This window comes from Penicillium longicatenatum (genome assembly GCF_028827895.1).
Source record: "Penicillium longicatenatum strain IBT 33135 chromosome Unknown contig_6_segment0_segment0, whole genome shotgun sequence".
NCBI lineage: Eukaryota > Fungi > Ascomycota > Eurotiomycetes > Eurotiales > Aspergillaceae > Penicillium > Penicillium longicatenatum.
The window spans coordinates 1,871,005-1,888,877 of record NW_026643123.1 but is presented as its reverse complement, the minus strand read 5'-3'; the positions used below and the strand labels follow the sequence as shown (position 1 = coordinate 1,888,877).

The window sequence follows — 17,873 nt, the reverse complement described above, 5'->3', positions numbered from 1 at the left end:
CTATAAAGCCCCAATGATGTCTCTTTTCCCGTGTTAGCTTCTGTCGACTCTTTGTGTTTTAGTCTACGAGATGTCAGAGTCTGAGGCCAAGATAGAGGCCGCTACAGCCTCGGCTGTTTCTACTATCATATCTTCTGATGTCGATGATAACTATGAGTTCTTCTTGCAACATAGGGGCCTTGAATATACCCCGGAAGAGGAAAAGAAGGTATTGCGAAAGATAGACCTGCACTTGATTCCGATACTCTTCTTCATTTACTTGCTACAGATTAGTTATCCTCCAACGTTGACTGATCTTGTGACTGAACACCGCGCAGTATCTTGATAAAAACAGCATCAATTTCGCTTCAGTGTACGGCCTCAAGACAGGAACCGGACTTACCGGATCGGACTATTCGTGGCTCAGTATGGTTCGTCTATGATCGTACATGAAAACCGTTCTGATGGCTTAGCAGGCTCAATCTTCTACTTCGGCTACCTGATCGCGCAATACCCAGCTGGACTAGCGATGCAAAAATTACCCGTCGGAAAATTCTTAGCAAGCACAACAATAGGTATGGAATTAAACCTGTCCAAGCCGACGTACTTTTCCACTTCCAACTTCTAACGGAAAAACAGTATGGGGCGGCCTCCTAATGACAACGCCAGCATGTCATAATTTTGCGGGAATCGCTTCCAATCGATTCCTCCTCGGCATGGTCGAAGCAGTTGTGAACCCAGGCTTTGTACTTTTAATGAGTATGTGGTACAAATCGCGTGAACAGCCCCTACGCCTGGAAGCCTATTACTGCACCAATGGAATTGCAACCATGTTTGGCGGGTAAGTAGCTCAACAGCCTATGGGATTAGTTTGAGGCTTACTTTTTTCGCCGTAGGCTACTTGGATATGCCATTGGACATATCACTACAGGATTACCTCGGTGGATGTATGTATTCCTGATTTTTGGTGCAATTTCCCTCGTTATCGGTATCCTGGCATTGTGGCTTCTCCCGGATCTCCCATCAACGGCCAGATTTCTCAACGATCGCGAGCGGGCTATTGCTCTGGATCGTATTGCGGGAAACAGACAAGGTGTGAAGAACCATCAGTTTAAATGGGATCAGGTGTGGCAGGCGGCCCGTGATCCAAAGACATGGCTTTTGTTTATTATGGCTATTGGTGCGCAGGTACCGAACTCGGCACTGACAAGTGTATGGTATCCCATTTTCTCCAACTCAAGACACAATACAGAATGGGCTTGAGGGTATGCTAATCCGAGCGATATAGTTTACATCAATAATTGTTGAGTCTTTTGGCTTCGACACACTCGGAACCCAATACCTTCAAATCCCTGGCGGTGCAGTCAATTTCCTGACACTGATTATTGGTGGCTTCATAGCGACAAAATACGATGGAAAGTTCCATTCCCGAAGTGCCTGCATGATCTTTGCCAATCTGACATGCATCATCGGATCTGCGCTCCTGGTCGGTTTATCGGACTCCAATAAATGGGGCCGGTTGGTCGCGCTCTGGCTATGCTACTTCCAAGGACTGGGATTTAGCATGAGTTTGACGATTGTTAGTTCGAATATTGCGGGCTATACGAAGAAGCAGGTTACCGGCGCTTTGTTGTTCACCGGGTATTGCGTTGGAAATATTATTGGCCCGCAGACTTTCAAGTCAAGTGAGGCTCCGGGGTATCATAGCGCTTATATTGCGTATGTGGTTTTCGTTCTTGTTATGGGATATGTGTACTGACGGGGCTTAGCATGCTTGTTGGATACACGATTAAGCTGACTGCTATTGTTGCGCTGTACCTTTATATGTACTTTGAGAATAAGCGTCGGGATCGCCTTGCATTTGAGAGTGGTGATCTGGAAGATGATGGCGTGGAAGCCGGAATGCTGGTATGTTATTGGTTTATTCTGTGACCGATAAGAGGCTAATTGAGCACCTATACAGGACCAAACAGAGATTGACAACAAAAAGTTTCGATATGTGCTGTAACCGGCAGACCGAGCATATATCTGTGGTGGTGTATACGCGACTTAAATCAGCCGTCCGGAATAGAGCTTATTAGCTTCAATACCACAATATGACAGAACAGTGAAGAAAGTCCAAGATGAAAATACGATAGTAATGTGATGACACGCTTTTTCCAAGGCCTACTTAGGGTGGTTCAGATTGAAGGGTTCCAGCCTTAAGGCATGCTATTCAAAACAAGCCCTATAAACTAGTCTCGAACCAATGTACATCACATCTTCCAGTGGACCTTATATAAACACGACAGAAAAAATGTATAATAATAGACTTAGGATCTGCTCAGACGGGTGACAGCAAGCTCAGGGTTCTGACAGACACTAAACCCCCGAATCCATTTCCACAATATCTTTCCGCTTATCATATCGATCCCACGCAAGACAGTTTTTTTCAAGCGATTTGTAATCGATCAGGTCACGGATCTCATCCCGATTTTCAATAAATTGTAAGGCAAGTCCCATGTTAACATGCCACCCGATATGGCAGTGCATCAGCCAAGCACCGGGATTATTGGTTTCAAACGCAATCAACAGCCATCCGCTAGGGGGTAGAACAGCCGTGTCACGACGAGGGGGGTTCGTCGTGATCAAGGAAGCATTAAACAGACCGGTCCCCTGAGCCAGAATAGAGAAATCATGACCGTGGAGGTGAATTGGATGCGTAACGGGAATCGTCGTGTTGATCATGAAATATACCCATTGGTTTTTTCCCGGGAGCTCGACTATACCACTTGTGTCTGAAAAGTCCATTTTGTTGTTGTAGATATTCAATAGAGTTGGGTCTGTCCAGCTGACGTTCAAGGATGTTGTGTTGAACTCCCAGCGGAACAGGTTCTCTGCGTTTTTGAAGACATTGACGTCTGTGCTGTTATCGTATGCCGGGGCCTCGACATTTTTCTTCACCCATGGGACAAGGCTAGCTAGTGGCTCATCAAGACAGTCGGATGTGGTGTGAAAGGCCGTTGTAGTTGGGATCTTAGCAGTTTTACCATAGTAGACTATGCCACGAATGTTTTCGCTTTGGTTGTTTGCAGAGCATAGACTCCCTGGCAATGCTCTCATCCAAAATGAGTCGGCCACGTGGTTCTGGTTTGCTGTGACAATTACATCATAGCGTTGTCCTATATCACGCTTGTTAGTAGGGCCATAGCCGAGAGCGTGAGTACTTACCCATTGCAATACTGATCACATCTGTTTTGTACGGTACGATTGGCACAAAGTCCATTGCAATCACCTCCAGCGTGTGGTTATCAATGCTGAACTTCCAATGCGTGTCAACGGCTGGGTTTACTAGTCGGAGCCGGTATGAAGTGCCCTCGTTCACTTTCATCTTGAAGCGATGTCCTGAAACGATGGTACTATTTTCATTTGGTTGGTAAACGTTGGTACCATTGATGAGGCCATTAGCCAAACTCGTGGGACCATTGACCTCTTCCGTCAAATAAAGTTCATCCACAGTCTGGTGAGTCCAATCACTCAAGAAGAGGGAGCCCATATCCACGTCATAGCTCGCAGTTGCTGGCCCGTTGATAATGATACCCCCATAAACGCCCTCCCAGGCCAGCAAGCCAATGTGTGAGTGATACCACGATGAGCCATACTGGACAGCTCGCCACTTATAGGTCATCGTCTTCCCGGGTGCAATGGGGCATTGTGTGATGGAGGGAACGCCGTCGTTAGGGTTCGTGTAATTCTGACGAATACCATGCCAGTGAATGGTAGATCCGTTTCTCTGTGCACCTAGACTATTTTTGACATGGACGACGACCCAATCACCCCAATTTGCAATGAGAGTCGGGCCAGGAAGTGTGCCATTCACTGTCCAAACTGGCCGTGGGACGCCATCTGGGGCAAGAACAACCTGTTTGATATCAAACCAATACTCCCGCGTTACACCGGTGTCAGGTACAACATTTTCATAGTCCGTGTTGACGTTATAATCGCACCAGACAGATCTGTTCTTGGGGGTGTTTCCTGGGCAAGGAGTATCTGCAGGCTTTCTACAGGGGCTCTGGCACTGGACATTGGAAGTGGTGTTGACGGATGCTGCTAATGACTCGGTTGACTGGATGGAGACTTTCGTGTACGCAGTGCCAATACTGAATATATGGACCACCAGGGCAATCAAGTGTAGCTTCATGGTGTGTCTTGTGCAATGTGTAATCGCAATTCAAAGTATGGGATTTCCAGCTCAGAGCAGAGTATCTGACCATTAATTGTTGCCTGGGGAAGTAAAATCAGACTTCCGGTGACCAGTTTATATAGGTTTTCTGGAGAGATCAAGGCTGAATTGTGTCTCGTTAAGGCTTGCCTTACTTGTCTCCAAGCAGGAATATTTCATCTTGCGAGGGGACGCTGGTCCCTCTGTGCCGGGCAAAGTGGATTGGGGGAAAGATTAGCCTTCAGGGAATGCATGACGAACTGGACAGGAACATTGACCCACAAACACGAACTTTTACAAGGAAGATGCGTTTGCCATTTTTAGAAAACTCGTTTTGATTGAAGATGACTCTCTGACTTGGTGCCCGGGCCTCGAGATGCGACGCCCTTTGAAAAGAAAAAAAGAAAAAGGAGTGATAGATCGGTTACCGGGTTTGTATGTGCCAATCGAGAAGAACGGAAGCTGGGGGCGTCTCGGTTCCTGGTTACAAGGTTATCTCCCCGAGTCCCACCGCATAGCATAAGCCCAATCCACTGCAACCAATTGCTTATCTCGTATCTGCATTGGCAAAGATTTATGCTATGAACAATTGTAGCAAGGATGATTCATTCTCAGGAGTTTATCACTGCGATGAGAGCAATGATTAAATACTTGCAATTATTGCGGCAAGACAAGCCCGTCACAGTTGCATTCGGCAATGTTGCCCGCGATCTTGCGTGGCTTGTCTCAGGGCTTGACACGAACTGGCAAGGATGTGAATGAACTCGTCGAGCAATGCAAAACTAGATTGCACCCCGTGAGCTTCATGAAACGTCAGCCTGGCTGAGGTGTCTAGCTCAAGGTTTGGAGCGCAGCCTGTTGGGGCGGAAAGCAGACGGGGAGGTTGCAAGGATGTATCCCGGTAACGAGGCCCACAATCTTGTTCAGCTCAAGTCCTGGATCCGGAACAATTTCATTATGTGAAAGGACATTAATTCCTCGTCAGCAGAGGATATATAGACTCCACTAGCATCCCGTATCCAATTTTGGATGAGCATGCCCATCCTCAACATCACTGCCTTATAAAGCCAAAGGAAGATATTCTGATCGAGGATCAGATCCTCGGAAATTGACACCGACATGCCTCTATTCCTCATCTTTCTCGCTCTTTCTGTCTGTTCAGCTGCACTGCAGAGTCGGCAGTCTCCCGTCCAAACTCCGTTCAGCTTGTATGGATACGGCAACAACATTGACGGTCTTTCAGTCTTCTATGCGGATGGTATCTAGCCTTGATGTTATATTTGTCAGTCTTGCGCTCACTTTCGAATAGGACAAGCTCAGCTTGGGGACATGTCGTTGTCGAATGCCACAGATAAGATGTCTTTTTCCGGTAGGCGTCGTCTTATCCTTTTGTTTTGTGGACACACTTCTGACCCGCGTTCAGTGACATATGGCTCCAATCCTCAAACCTGGATCGCCCGACCCCATTCCACATCGGGAAACGCCGTCCTCGTGGATGACGGCACGACCTCGAACAGCAGCATGATGGGCCTGAGCCAGAGCAGTGCGCTAGCAAATGCCGTTACATTCATCCCGAATAATAATGATTTGACTCCGGGAGGTACATCAGGAAACCTCACTGACGTGTGGACTCTATATGGAAGTTATGTTTTGCTGACGCCACCTGGCGCTAACTTTTACGCCAAAGCCACTGAGCGGGATGGCTGGTACCTTTTGCTATGGAGCCAGTCTGTCAAGGCGTCACTTGACTACGTCCCGATTACCTTAACCACCAATGCGCCTTTAGCTAGTAGCTCGTAAGACTCGGGCCTGCAGAGACAGAATGTGACACTGGCGCATGGAATAAACTGGTATAGAATTGTGGATGAAACCGACGTGGAGATTATTGGGTGATCATTACTGCTTTGTGGTTCATTTTGAATTTGGTACTTTATTTCCCAACCAAGAATGCCTGCTACGTACTTTTCGTCAGCTTCCAATACGTGGCGCGTTAATCCGCGTCATCTGCCGATTAGCGCATTCGGCATGTTTGGCATGATACAAATCAAGGTCTCTTGGTTTCTCGTTCAAAGTTACCCTGTCTGGGCAGTGGATGCTTAAGCGCTTATAATGGACTGGCATTCAGTTCGGATCGTGCCGTGGATAGCCTTTTAGATTTACGAGACTGATTTCAAGCAAGGCCGACTAGAGTCACCAGACCCGAATGTATTAGGTTCAATATGATGTTACCATATAGCATACGTAGATGTTCGGTCCCTGTGCCAATGCCGTGATGACAGTGCAAATAAATGATGAGACCCACCACATCGGCGGTTAGATCACAGCTATCTTTGGTATCCCTGTAACTTCTCTAGGCAGCCAGTATATCAAGAAAACCTCTAAAGATCTGAAAAGATCAATTAACTATGCCATCTCAAGGCTTCGTGGTCTTATCTCGGAAAGTCTCCGCGTTTCCACAAAATCCCCGCCAAAATCAAAAGCGGCTTAGAGATCTAGAGCTTTTGGTTCCCTCTTTCCCCTCTCTTGATGATAGCGTCTAATGGAATTCCATATTAGGTAACGCACTTTATCTTCTCTGCCTCCACTACCCCCACCCATATCGGATAGCGGAACATTGGGATTGAAGCTTCAAATAGCTTTTACGAGTCACATTAGCACGCTCCACGAACATCACAATGGGCAACACGCTATCGGCATACGGCCAGACCTCCCACGAGGTTGACCTGGGTCCCAAGGGAAAGATCCAAGGAATTCAATACGACAATAAAGCTCGACGGTATGCAGGCATCCCCTACGCGTTACCCCCAGTCGGCCCACATCGCTGGCGAAAGCCTCGCCCATTGCCAGCGGCGTACAGCTACTCTCAGCCAGATGGAACAGCATTCGACGGATCCACCTTCCGTCCAGTCTGTCCCCAAGAAGCATTTGCAGGCGGGGCAGAGAAAGACATAGGTCCAGATACGTACAGCGAAGACTGTCTATTACTCAACATTTGGACCCCTGTCGAGGATCCTGAGAACCCTGACAAGAAATGGCCAGTCGTGCTTTGGTTGCATGGAGGCTGGTTTCAGTTGGGCGAACCCCTCCAAGAAGTGGGTATGGACCCCACGGAGATGATCTCCACCGGGAAACTGAACGCCATTGTGATTGGAATCGGCTACCGTCTCAACATCTTTGGTTTTCTGGCTGGGGAAGCGCTATTGGAAGATAGCCATGGAGAAAGTGCCGGTAATTTCGGTCTGTGGGACCAGCGGTTGGCTATGGAATGGATTTACGAGAATATTGCGGCCTTTAACGGTGATGTGAACAACATTACCTTGGGTGGAAGGAGTGCTGGTGCATATGGTGTGCATGCGCAAGTACTCCATGAATTCCAGGTCGGATCGCAGCGCCAGCTCTTTCACCGATTTTATATGTACTCGAATGCCATTCCGGCACAACCCAAGGCACTTGCAGATGTTAATCCTCAATTTGAGGAGCTCTGTGGCTACTTCAATGTCCCGACTGATCTATCCGGTCCTCAGAAAGTTGATAAACTTCGTGAAATCGGTCACGAGGACCTGGTCGCAGCCATAAAACACCTCAAGAATCACACCTTCCGCCCTGTGACCGATGAACTGTTCGTTTTCCCCGGCTTCACTGAATACCACCGAAGTGGTGCATTCGCTGAGCAATTCCGGAAACGACGTCTCCGCGTCCTCATTGGAGAAGTCCTCAATGAAGAAACACTCTATGCGACGTATAACAGCCCCGAACCTAATCTCGATTCTCTGCGTTTGCAGTTATCGAACTACTATGCCCCCGGAACCACCGATCGCATTCTGAAATCATACACCTTACCTTCAACTACTGACGCAGAAGAATGGAAGAATGTCTACGGAAATATCATTGCAGATGGCCAAGTCCGAGCACCGTCTCGCTGGCTGGTCAATTCACTGTTCAGCCATGGGATTCCTCTACGGGATATCTGGCGGTACCGGATTGCATACAGGTTATCCTTTATCACGGATAAGGTTGCGCCACGGGCCTTTGGTGTATCTCATGCCATGGATAAGCCATTCTGGAAGTGAGTAATTGATTCTGATTTGCGAAATTTCATTCTTACTGATACAAGCTTACAGCTTTTCCATCCTTCATGGTCCGACGAATGAGGAGAGAGAACTCATGGAAGGATGGATTCAATCATTTGTGGCATTTGTCAATGATGATTCGGAGTACGATTTCGGTACCAATGAGATTGACGAGATGAAAGTCGCTACTTCTGGGGGCAAGATTGAGATTCAAGAAGACCAGCGATGGGGCGAGCTAGTTAAGCTGGGAGAGATCTTTGCCAGTGATGCTTAATGCTATAGAGATTAGAATGGCTCATTCAAGCCATTATAGAGACCATCCAATCCCTGTATAAGCAATTAAAATAGAAGAAGAGAAGAGAAAGAGGTTGACTCGTATTTGCTTCAAAATATGCAAGCTAATGATGATAGTGATGGTGGTAATGATGATGGTGAAAATGGTGATGATGCTGAATGACCCCCGAGCCACCAGTCGCCGCCAAAGAACCATCAGGAATAGTTGGTTCCCGATGCGAAGAGAGCATCTGACAGAGAGCAGCTTGCTCTAGCGCGGGCTCTGACTCTTCATCAAGCTCCGGAATAATTGAACCGGGTATCTCGAAAGGGGGATGCCGAGTTTGAGTATTTGCTAGATCGAGAGAAGCAATGTTGTCCAGGTTATTACCCGAAGGTGGGATCCACGGATAGTAGCGGGGACCATGCATGGGGACTCGCTGAGCCATGGTTCTGGGATTATAGTACTCTGTTAACATGTTTGGCTCGGACTCGTAGTTGCGATCTGGTAGAGCGAAAGATGGTCCTTCCGAGGCGGATTCCCAGACCTGGTCCTGGTAACCTTGGGATAATGAGTAATCCGGTAGTTCTAAGCCTGGCTCGTTGGAATTTTGAGTGCTGTGGGTGCTCATGTTATCCACTCCATAGACGGATGCGCTATGGATGCTCATGTTGTCCATGCCGTATATGGGCATTTGTAGAGTGGGATCCTGAAAAGCTAGCGAGAGATTGGCAGATGGCATGTCAAAGCTTTGGATATTCGTCAATGAGCCTGCTGCCATCGGATATGACATGTTGTTAAGATGACTGATGGAGTTGGACCTTGACGCTGTGGACGAAACCGTTGCCGGGGCGGTCGAACGAGGCTCGTTAGAGGTTGAGTCGGAATTCCTCAACAAATCCTTTGAAAGTCTCCTCCATCGATTTCGACAAGTCAGAGGTGGACGACCTGGAAGCCCAGCAGAGATAGCAGCCCATTTATGTCCGAGCTCCTGGACTTTCGCTGCTAAATACTGGTCTTCCTCGGGCGTCCAATTTCTGAGTCTATCTCTCACTGATGGATTTAGGATATCATTGTATCTTTTCGCACACTGGTCATCCTTTCGACCGTCGATGAGAAGAGCTATCCATATGTCAACATCGGATAAGCCCATGCAACCTACCTCACTTACCAATCTCCTTCCAAGCGGGCCCTAACCGCTTATGAGCCGCAAGTAACAGCTCATCCTCCTCTTTCGACCAACGACCCTTCCGCAAAGCCGGATCCAATGAGTGAAACCAACGTTTTCGACAGTCCTACCTATCTTTAGCTTTGTTTTATTTCAAAGAGACGGGCTGGACTGACCTTATTGGATCGCCCTGGAAGGTGTCTTGAAATCTCATTCCAGCTCCCACCCTCCTTGCCCTGATCACTCAGATGCTGTACAAGGGAGATGAGCCTCTCATCCTCCAGCTTTGACCATATGCGACGAGTTGTAGCGGCAGAATCAGAAGCCATCCTGATCTACGTTGGAATTGACTTGGGTGATGACTTCCCCGCACTATCGCCTATCGCGCCATCGCTTTTCGCTTATATCAGCCTTATCGCAGGATTGAGTGGCTCTACCGAAGCTCATACTCTCTGCAGACATCGTTGAGAGAGAGAGGTTGAAGTTCTCACTTATTTTGGCCTGGGATGATATGATACACTGATCTACAAATGCTTGTGAGTGATTATACAACGAAGCGTTCGTCAAGTCATGCATTAACCCGGGAAATACACATAATCTATTCATGTCTAGGGATTCCTGGCTACGATTGATTTGGATAAATTCAGTTGATCTGATTCGAGCATATTGCAACTGTAAGGAACAAAATTGCAACCTTTGGAAGGTCGAGGGGGAAGTTAGATCCCGTTGTTGACGATCTCTAGATAGCTCGGGCCCTAGCGGCGTCATTACACTATCAAAGGTTAAATTACTATGCAAAATCTGTACCCGTAGACAAATTTTTGCGTTTTGGCTGGCATTTGTAGAGGAATTGCATCCCGAGGTTCTTGACGGCGATCTTTCCCTCTAAGCTCCCAGTAAGTCGGTGTTGGATCGGATTTCAATAACCGAGTCTACTCAATAGCCGTCAAACCCCGAGTCGGAGCTATATCGTTGCAATAGCCGTAACAGACGACGAATGAAGTATACTATTTATTTGAAATGTTCCTGGGGAAAGAGTTTTCTCCTCATTTTCTTCCCCGCAACTCCGTTTTGTTGTGTTCTCCAATTCCCAGCATCATATATACATCCTCAAGATGGGCAAACCAATCGTTCTCCAGCTGGGCGACGACATCCGCTGGAACCACGACCAATATGCCAAATTCAAGGACCAATTCGAGATCAAGCGCTCATACAGCATGTCGCGACCGGAGTTTATCCGAGCGTTGAAAGAGCGACAATTTGGTGATTTTGTTGCGATGTACCGACCTTTCTGGAACACCGGTGGTGAGATGGGCAACTGGGATGAGGAATTGATTTCACTACTCCCGGATTCATGCAAGATCTTCGCTAGTGCTGGGGCTGGGTTTGACTGGGTGGATACGGCTGCTTTGGCCAAGAAGGGTATGTTTCGAGAACAATCGCACGTTGCCCGTTCTGTACTGATTCGGTTCTTTTCTACAGGTGTTATCTACTGTAATGCTGCCGCTGCTTGCACTGAATCCGTGGCTGACGCAGCTATCTGGCTCGTGATCTCCGCCTTCCGACTTTTCTCGTGGTCGGCGATGGCAGCTCGCGCTATCGACGCCGATCAATTTGTAGATGCCAACCGCAATCTTGCCATGGTGTCTCATAACCCAAAGGGTCACACACTTGGTATCATCGGTTTTGGCCAGATTGGTCGTCGAACTGCAGAGAAAGCATACAAGGCTCTTGATATGAAGATCCTCTACCACGATATTGTCCAGATGCCAAAGCAGCTGGAGCAAGTTTCCAACGCTACTTTCCACAAGTCTATGGACACCCTTCTCGCCGAGTCAGACTGCGTAGTGGTGGCTACTCCTTTTAGCGGAGAGACTCTATTGAATGCCTCTTTGCTAGCAAAGATGAAGCACGGATCCCGTCTTGTCAATATCGCTCGAGGAAAGCTCCTAGATGAAGCGGCTCTGGTCGACGCTCTGAAGAGAGGTCAGCTCTCTTCCGCAGGTTTGGATGTACACTTTAATGAGCCGCATGTCAGCCCCGAACTGGCTAAGATGAAGAATGTGGAGATACTGTCACATAATGCCGGTGCTTCTTTGGACTCGCACATTGGGTTTGAGCGTCTGGGGATGGAGAATATCGTTTCGTTTCAGAAGACTGGAAAGGCTGTGACGCCAGTAAATGCTCATTTGATTAGCAAGACATCAAAGCTCTAGATATTGTTGTTCTCAAATCGAATGGTCAGACGTCTCTAATCGCTAGGCCCTAATCGCTAGGCTTCCAAGTGGTATGTAATTACATTAACTACCTTTTTATTCTTGATTGGCATGTAAAGAGAGCGAAACCAGGTATATACTAGAGTAGGTACCGGGTCTCTACTTGCTATTTGACTGCCAGGCTGTACCCGCCCAGGTACTACTGTTTCGAGGTTTAGGTGGATGCCCCGAGGCCCATTGATTCACAGTTCTTTACTAAGAGAAAAAAAACCCCGTCCAAAAGACTAAGAAAAGAAGCCTATCAGCAAAGTGATTGCAGTCCTGTTGAGACAATTGACAAGATATGAGATAAGTGGAATCGAGACACGAAAGGAACGTCCAGATATTTGGATCATAAGTGAACAAAAGAAAAAGAAATCACTTGGACAAGCAAGGAGACCCAAGCCCAGATCGAGAAATCCCATGCACACTAAAAGACTCATGACACGAAACTCCATGGTCACCCTAGCTCCGAGGGGAAACGATAACAAAGAGAGAACGCCGAAAAAATAATGAATGGAAAGAAAACATGCAACGCCGAATCTCCACGCCTGATCACTTGAAAGATATCTCCCGAATAATTCTTTGCGTTAGGCAAAGGACAAGAACTTTAAAAAAACAAATATCACTAATATAGTCACTCTCCGCATGCCAGTCATGAGTACTCAATACGTCCCACGGCCAAGGCCTCGTTGTGTGACTTTAGCCTCGTCGTCTTCGCAGCCCAAATTCCTCTTCTTGGAGCTCTCGAATAAGACGCAGACTCTCGGCATCCGTATCGTCCTCACCGATGAAATGTTTCGCATGCTTTAATTGGTGGGGGGACAATGAGGTGGGCGCGTGACGCTCAAAATGCCTCTCGACCATTGGGGAGCTTTTCTTTGCGTGAGAGGATGACGGACGCGACGAAGGCTTCTTGGATGAGGTCGCAAATGGAGTTGTTCGACGGACAGTATTCGAGGTTGGAATACTGACCGGCTTGTTCACACGATTCGCAGTTGCTTCTGGCGCGGATCGCTCACCTTGTCGGGGCAGATCACCATGTCGAGGTTGGCGAGACGAATGGCGGGAGCTCGAATTAGGTGTGTGGAGCGCATTGGGCGCCTCGGCCTCAACGGATGCTAGTGCCTCGCCATCCTGCACCACGTCCATTTCGTCGGCCAGCGACGTGGGTGGGGACACTAGGGAGGCGGTCGGTTTTGACGAGACCGACATAGACGTAACATCCTTTCCTTCAATCAGATCGGCATGGAACGCGGGTGGCGATGCGTATAAAGCTTGACCGATGTGTGTCCCACTCTCTTTGATAGGCTGGGCTTGAAGCTGATCCATGACGCCATAGCCAATGGATTCGTCGTCGTAGTGTCTGACTGGCATCGCGTGTGCCACTATGGCCCCGCCTGTATTTTGACTGAAGAATGCCGAGTGTGCAATTGGAGACGTGCTCTCCTGTTTGGCTTTCTTGCAAGCGGCAGCCATGGCGTCATCTTCATTGGGACGGGGTCGCTTTGCGGAAGCAGTGCCACGAGGTTTTGATCGTTCTTGAGCTTTGATCGGGTCAATATTCCCGCGATCATCGTGAATGCAACGACGCTATTTACTGGGTCAGTTGCAAATCTCATGGTAGGAATTAAAATGGTGTTACATACCTTGCTTTTCCGACAGTCATCGCATGCCTTGCTTCGTCCCTTTTTACTACCGTTGGCGCCGTCAGGACTCGCGTCATTGAGTCTATTGGCAGCGGCAGTGGAGGTACCCATGATTGCCGAGTGGAAGGCTGGGCCATCAAAGTGTTCCAAGCCAGCCACGCCGCTTCCTTGGAATCCAGCCTGAGAAGCAATTGCAGCCAAGGAGTTCAATGCAGAAACCGCATCTTGGGCGAGAGAAGATGGGGTGCTGAGGCCCGATCCAGGGGCAAATCCATTCATTGCCATTTGTCGACCTTGCATCCATTCATTCGGCTCATCCTTATGGCGGCACCTGATGCGTCGTCTGCGACAAGCATCGCAGGCAACGCGTTTCGGTCCAAGCCCCGAGCCGCGTGGCGTAGACCGCGGCTTAGGAGTCGTTGGCTCTTGAGTAGGAAAATCAGCAATGGGACCAACCGGAGCAGGCGTTGCGCTTTCAGATGGCGCGATGGTACCGCAGCTCGCAGGAGGCACGGGTGTGGCGGCCTCCTCCATCGGCCGTTGAACAGCTTGTCTTTCAGCATAGGTGCGCTGGCCGTCTGCATTACGTTCAGAGCGTCGACTAGGCCGACCAGCTGGTCGTTTTTCTGCAAGAGACACCTTGGGATTGCTTTCGATCACCCCTGGACGAGTCCACTGGGGGGCTTTCTCGTTACCACGTTTCCAGGCGACCCAAACACCGAATCTGCGAATCATATCCACTGGATCTCCGACTCCCTTAGGAATAGAGCGCCTGACCGCATTGCGTACTTCGATTGTCACTGCATCGACGTTATAGGAGCTTGCAATGAGTGCTGTTCGCAGAAGATACTTGGTCAACTCTGGCAAGCCCTCTAATTCGGCCTGGGAGTAGAATCGGGCGTTGTAGTAAGGGGAGCTAGGAGGCTCCTGGTTGGCACGCTCTCCGAACTCATAATAGATAGGGTAGTGCCGGTGAAGTCGAAAGTTCTCATCTTGGGCGAAGGCCTCCAGCACATTTTGCGGAATCGGGTCATCCTCCAGATACTTCAATGCCGTGTACCATTGAATCTTCTGGAAGAAAGGATATCTGAATTTCTTGGGAACTTTGGTCTCCTTCTCGATATTGAGGATTTTAATCTGCATCCCGTAGTTCAATCTAGTGAGAAAATTGCCACCGATGACTAAACTGTTTTCTGGTGTCCATACAGCATGGATCCAGCCCGACGGAATAAGCATGGTGTCCCCCTCTGACAGATCCACACGATAGCACTCTTTGGTTTGATTGCCAAGGAATATTGAATCTTGTGCGGGAGAATTGCACCACTCCTCGTACTTCTTGAGATGCTTGTCCTTCGGAGGGATAAAGAAGAAAGTCTTCTTACCCTTGAGAATATGGTAGTACACTGAGGATCCACCAAAATCGATATGAAAGTCGGTATAACAATCGGCGACAGACATAAGGCAATAGAATTGGACCTTGGGGTAGTCGCCAATGGCCTTCAATTCCTCGGGCCATACGGCATCTTGAAGATCCAGATCGCGTACAACCTTAGGCCGCTTTATAAGCCGGCCTAGCTTGCTCTGTGACACTTCCAGGCTGATAACATTTCGAACAGGCTTGTTGGGCTCAGAGCTCTCATAGTAGTCTGCCCATTTCTGCATGTTCCACCTCTTGTCTTCTCCTTGCTGTGACTTGACATCAATGACTTCAACCCTCTCCTCAGGGCCATAAAGCTCAGCCACCGCCCGGACAGTGAGGCCTTGAGGTATCACCATGTCTAGTTGATCTTGGCCACACTCAGGCTTTTCCTCAACTTCAATTTCCTGTTCAGAAACATGTTCAAGTAGGTCATCGAACATTTCCTGTGTTGCAGCTTCATCTACCAAAGCCTCTAAGTCTGCGTCGACTTCAGGAACGGGGTCACGGCTATTCCAGCAGGCAGGAATAACAACAGGCTCGTTCCAACCATTGCCTCGCTCAAAATATTCTGCCGTGACCAGCTCTGGCTTCATGCGAGGAAAACTCTCTGGCTGGAACTTAATCTTCCCTTGACGAATAGGTTCCAAATAATGGTGCTCTACTGAATCAGTGGCCGCCTTGACGAGTCCCTGGTTCAGACCAGCATAATCAATTGCTGTACGAGCACGCGAGGACTTCCGCACAAAGGTTGTTTGACCATGGGTTGAGCGGCATGCACGGCATATGAATTTATCGACGGTGCGAACCTCCCGGTCGTTCTTGAACCCAGCACAGACGATGTGGAACCAGCGTTTGCATCCGTCGCAGCCAATCCAAGTGTCCTCATCTTGCTCCTCGGTTTCCACTGGGATCCGCACCAGGTGACATGCAGAGCAGCTTGCTTGATTCGTATCGCTCCCCTCCTCTTCAACTTTGGGAGTGAGATCAGCTGTTTTGTGAGGCAAAGGTTCTCGTCCCTCGGTAGATTGGCGTTCACCATATCCAGCGTAACGAGATACGTCCGCTGGAGGGCTATCCTCATTCTCATCTTCCCAGACAATCGGAGGCAACGTCCCCGAGCTAGTGGCAGGGCGTACGCCGCGAATCACAGGACGCGAGAGAAATGCAGACCCGTCCGAACGAGACCTCATGCGTGATGGTAGAATGCCATCCTCTTGAAGCAGGGTTTTCCCATCCTCTAGGCCACCAGAAACGCCGACAAAACCCACTCGATTGTGCCGTATTGAGCCAGCGCCGTGGTTGTGATAGGTCTCGTCAATGCTGACCCGTTTCTTGTTTTCGGAGTGGAAATTGGTGGGTCGAGCAAAGTTGAGCAAAAGCTCCGCGTCGGTTTGCATGCTGTCTATGAAGGTGGAGTGGGGATTGCCCTGCGGAAATCTCCGAGAGTGGTGCGGTGACGGGTCTCTCTCTGACCGAGGACGTTTGGCCGGTCGTTCGGAATGATTATCGGGAGGTATTAGGGATGCGATCGAGCGAGAATTTGGAGAAGGTGGTCGATAGGAAAGGGGAACGAAAGTCGGACTTGTTGCGAGGGCGATGGTCGCAAGCGTGTCGATGGTGGAATTTGACCGGCCATGGCCCGACCGGTGATGGGAACCGGCATCGGCAGCGGTATTCCGGGTATAATTTGATGGACGCTGGTCACGGTCAAGGCTTGTAGCCCGAGTGACATTACGCTCGGCCCACGAGGCGAGAAATTCGGTGGTGGAGGGAGTGATAGGTTCGACAGCGCGTCGCGGCGGAGGGGACGGAGTGCGGTATTGTGGAGGGCGCTCGCCCAAAGGAGTTAAAAAGGACGCAGCGCTCATCATTTTCGCTCATTCAGAGTGTATCCAGTAGAGGGAAATAGAGGTAAACGGGTTGACAGTGCGAGAGGATGCGCTTGCGGTAGATGGGTGCAAAGCGGGGATGTTTGACCACACGGACTAGCGAGAGGCCGTCGCAGGAGGAAGGAAAGTCATTCCTGGCAGGAGGGCATTCGCACGAAGGACCGCGAGATGGACTGGGCTTCTCGATGAGACGATTGGCGACGGTGGGAGGGCAGATGAGGGTGACAAGTTGCGGATGCGCTCGAGTTGAGGGGGTTCAGTCGAGCGGCGGGAGGACAAAGGCGCCGAGAGTCGCGCCGCAGTCCGCGGGCAGAGAGGGAAAGCGAATCGAGCGCAATCCAGTCTGCAGGAGTGAGCTCCTGCGAACTGGATGACAAGCTGAGTATATGGGGATGGATGGAGCGTTTCTGGGGAGGTGTGGGTGGTGGTCGGAGGGTGGAAGATGTCAGGGCGTGAAGGAGGGAGAGTGGTAGGCCGAGTAAGTTCGCAAGGTATGTACGCGGGACAATCTGCGGACTAGACGATAGGAAATGGCGGTTTCGGTCCTCCCCATACCAGAATAATCAATTTTATATTATTCTTTGTGAGAACAAGGTTGTGCGATTCAATTGCGTCGAAAGAGAAGAAGACGAAAAGCCTCTGTTGAAATCCCCGACTTAATTCTACTTGCGACGAGAGCGTCGTTCGCCGAGCTGTGTCAGTATTACAATACAGTACTAGACGTGGGGAGCGCATGTGACTTGAAATGGTGGAAGTAGAGTGGTAATTTGGTAAGGTACGGTAAAGAGATTACCTCATCACATCAGACAGCGGAGGTGGTAAATTGAAGACCGCAAATTGTTAGTCAGACACTTAGCTAACCACGTTGGGTGTCATACGGTGTATTGACATTTCATTCGAGCTATGTAGGACACATGTATATGCTACCATTATAATTCTACGTACGGGAAGGAGCCGGCTCAAAGGGT

General features: G+C 49.1%; 7 protein-coding genes across 7 annotated transcripts; 4 read left to right on the top strand and 3 right to left on the bottom strand.

Annotated features, from left to right (window-relative positions):
- Positions 1-70: 70 nt before the first annotated feature.
- Positions 71-1,987, top strand: N7484_008899 (putative MFS transporter; the record flags this gene model as incomplete). The annotated part of the gene is given in 8 exon segments (XM_057119286.1): positions 71-298; positions 318-405; positions 456-554; positions 619-820; positions 876-1,191; positions 1,268-1,698; positions 1,749-1,887; positions 1,943-1,987. 8 exon segments carry the CDS (start codon positions 71-73, stop codon positions 1,985-1,987), a joined length of 1,548 nt encoding a protein of 515 aa, XP_056968841.1.
- Positions 1,988-2,340: 353 nt separating this feature from the next.
- Positions 2,341-4,159, bottom strand: N7484_008898 (CAZyme family AA1; the record flags this gene model as incomplete). Its single annotated transcript, XM_057119285.1, has 2 exons — positions 2,341-3,140; positions 3,190-4,159. The coding sequence occupies 2 exons, from the start codon at positions 4,157-4,159 to the stop codon at positions 2,341-2,343; spliced, it is 1,770 nt and encodes a 589-aa protein (XP_056968840.1).
- A 1,140-nt stretch (positions 4,160-5,299) lies between these two features.
- On the top strand, positions 5,300-6,073 carry N7484_008897 (uncharacterized protein; the record flags this gene model as incomplete). The annotated part of the gene is made up of 4 exons (XM_057119284.1): positions 5,300-5,438; positions 5,490-5,549; positions 5,604-5,976; positions 6,037-6,073. 4 exons carry the CDS (start codon positions 5,300-5,302, stop codon positions 6,071-6,073), a joined length of 609 nt encoding a protein of 202 aa, XP_056968839.1.
- Positions 6,074-6,855: 782 nt separating this feature from the next.
- Positions 6,856-8,524, top strand: N7484_008896 (alpha/beta-hydrolase; the record flags this gene model as incomplete). Its single annotated transcript, XM_057119283.1, has 2 exons — positions 6,856-8,246; positions 8,302-8,524. The coding sequence occupies 2 exons, from the start codon at positions 6,856-6,858 to the stop codon at positions 8,522-8,524; spliced, it is 1,614 nt and encodes a 537-aa protein (XP_056968838.1).
- A 124-nt stretch (positions 8,525-8,648) lies between these two features.
- On the bottom strand, positions 8,649-10,021 carry N7484_008895 (uncharacterized protein; the record flags this gene model as incomplete). Its single annotated transcript, XM_057119282.1, has 3 exons — positions 8,649-9,646; positions 9,696-9,819; positions 9,869-10,021. The coding sequence occupies 3 exons, from the start codon at positions 10,019-10,021 to the stop codon at positions 8,649-8,651; spliced, it is 1,275 nt and encodes a 424-aa protein (XP_056968837.1).
- A 786-nt stretch (positions 10,022-10,807) lies between these two features.
- N7484_008894 (D-mandelate dehydrogenase-like dehydrogenase) lies at positions 10,808-11,908 on the top strand (the record flags this gene model as incomplete). The annotated part of the gene is made up of 2 exons (XM_057119281.1): positions 10,808-11,114; positions 11,175-11,908. 2 exons carry the CDS (start codon positions 10,808-10,810, stop codon positions 11,906-11,908), a joined length of 1,041 nt encoding a protein of 346 aa, XP_056968836.1.
- A 741-nt stretch (positions 11,909-12,649) lies between these two features.
- On the bottom strand, positions 12,650-16,887 carry jhd1 ([Histone H3]-lysine-36 demethylase; the record flags this gene model as incomplete). Its single annotated transcript, XM_057119280.1, has 2 exons — positions 12,650-13,540; positions 13,597-16,887. The coding sequence occupies 2 exons, from the start codon at positions 16,885-16,887 to the stop codon at positions 12,650-12,652; spliced, it is 4,182 nt and encodes a 1,393-aa protein (XP_056968835.1).
- Between the last annotated feature and the right edge of the window lie 986 nt (positions 16,888-17,873).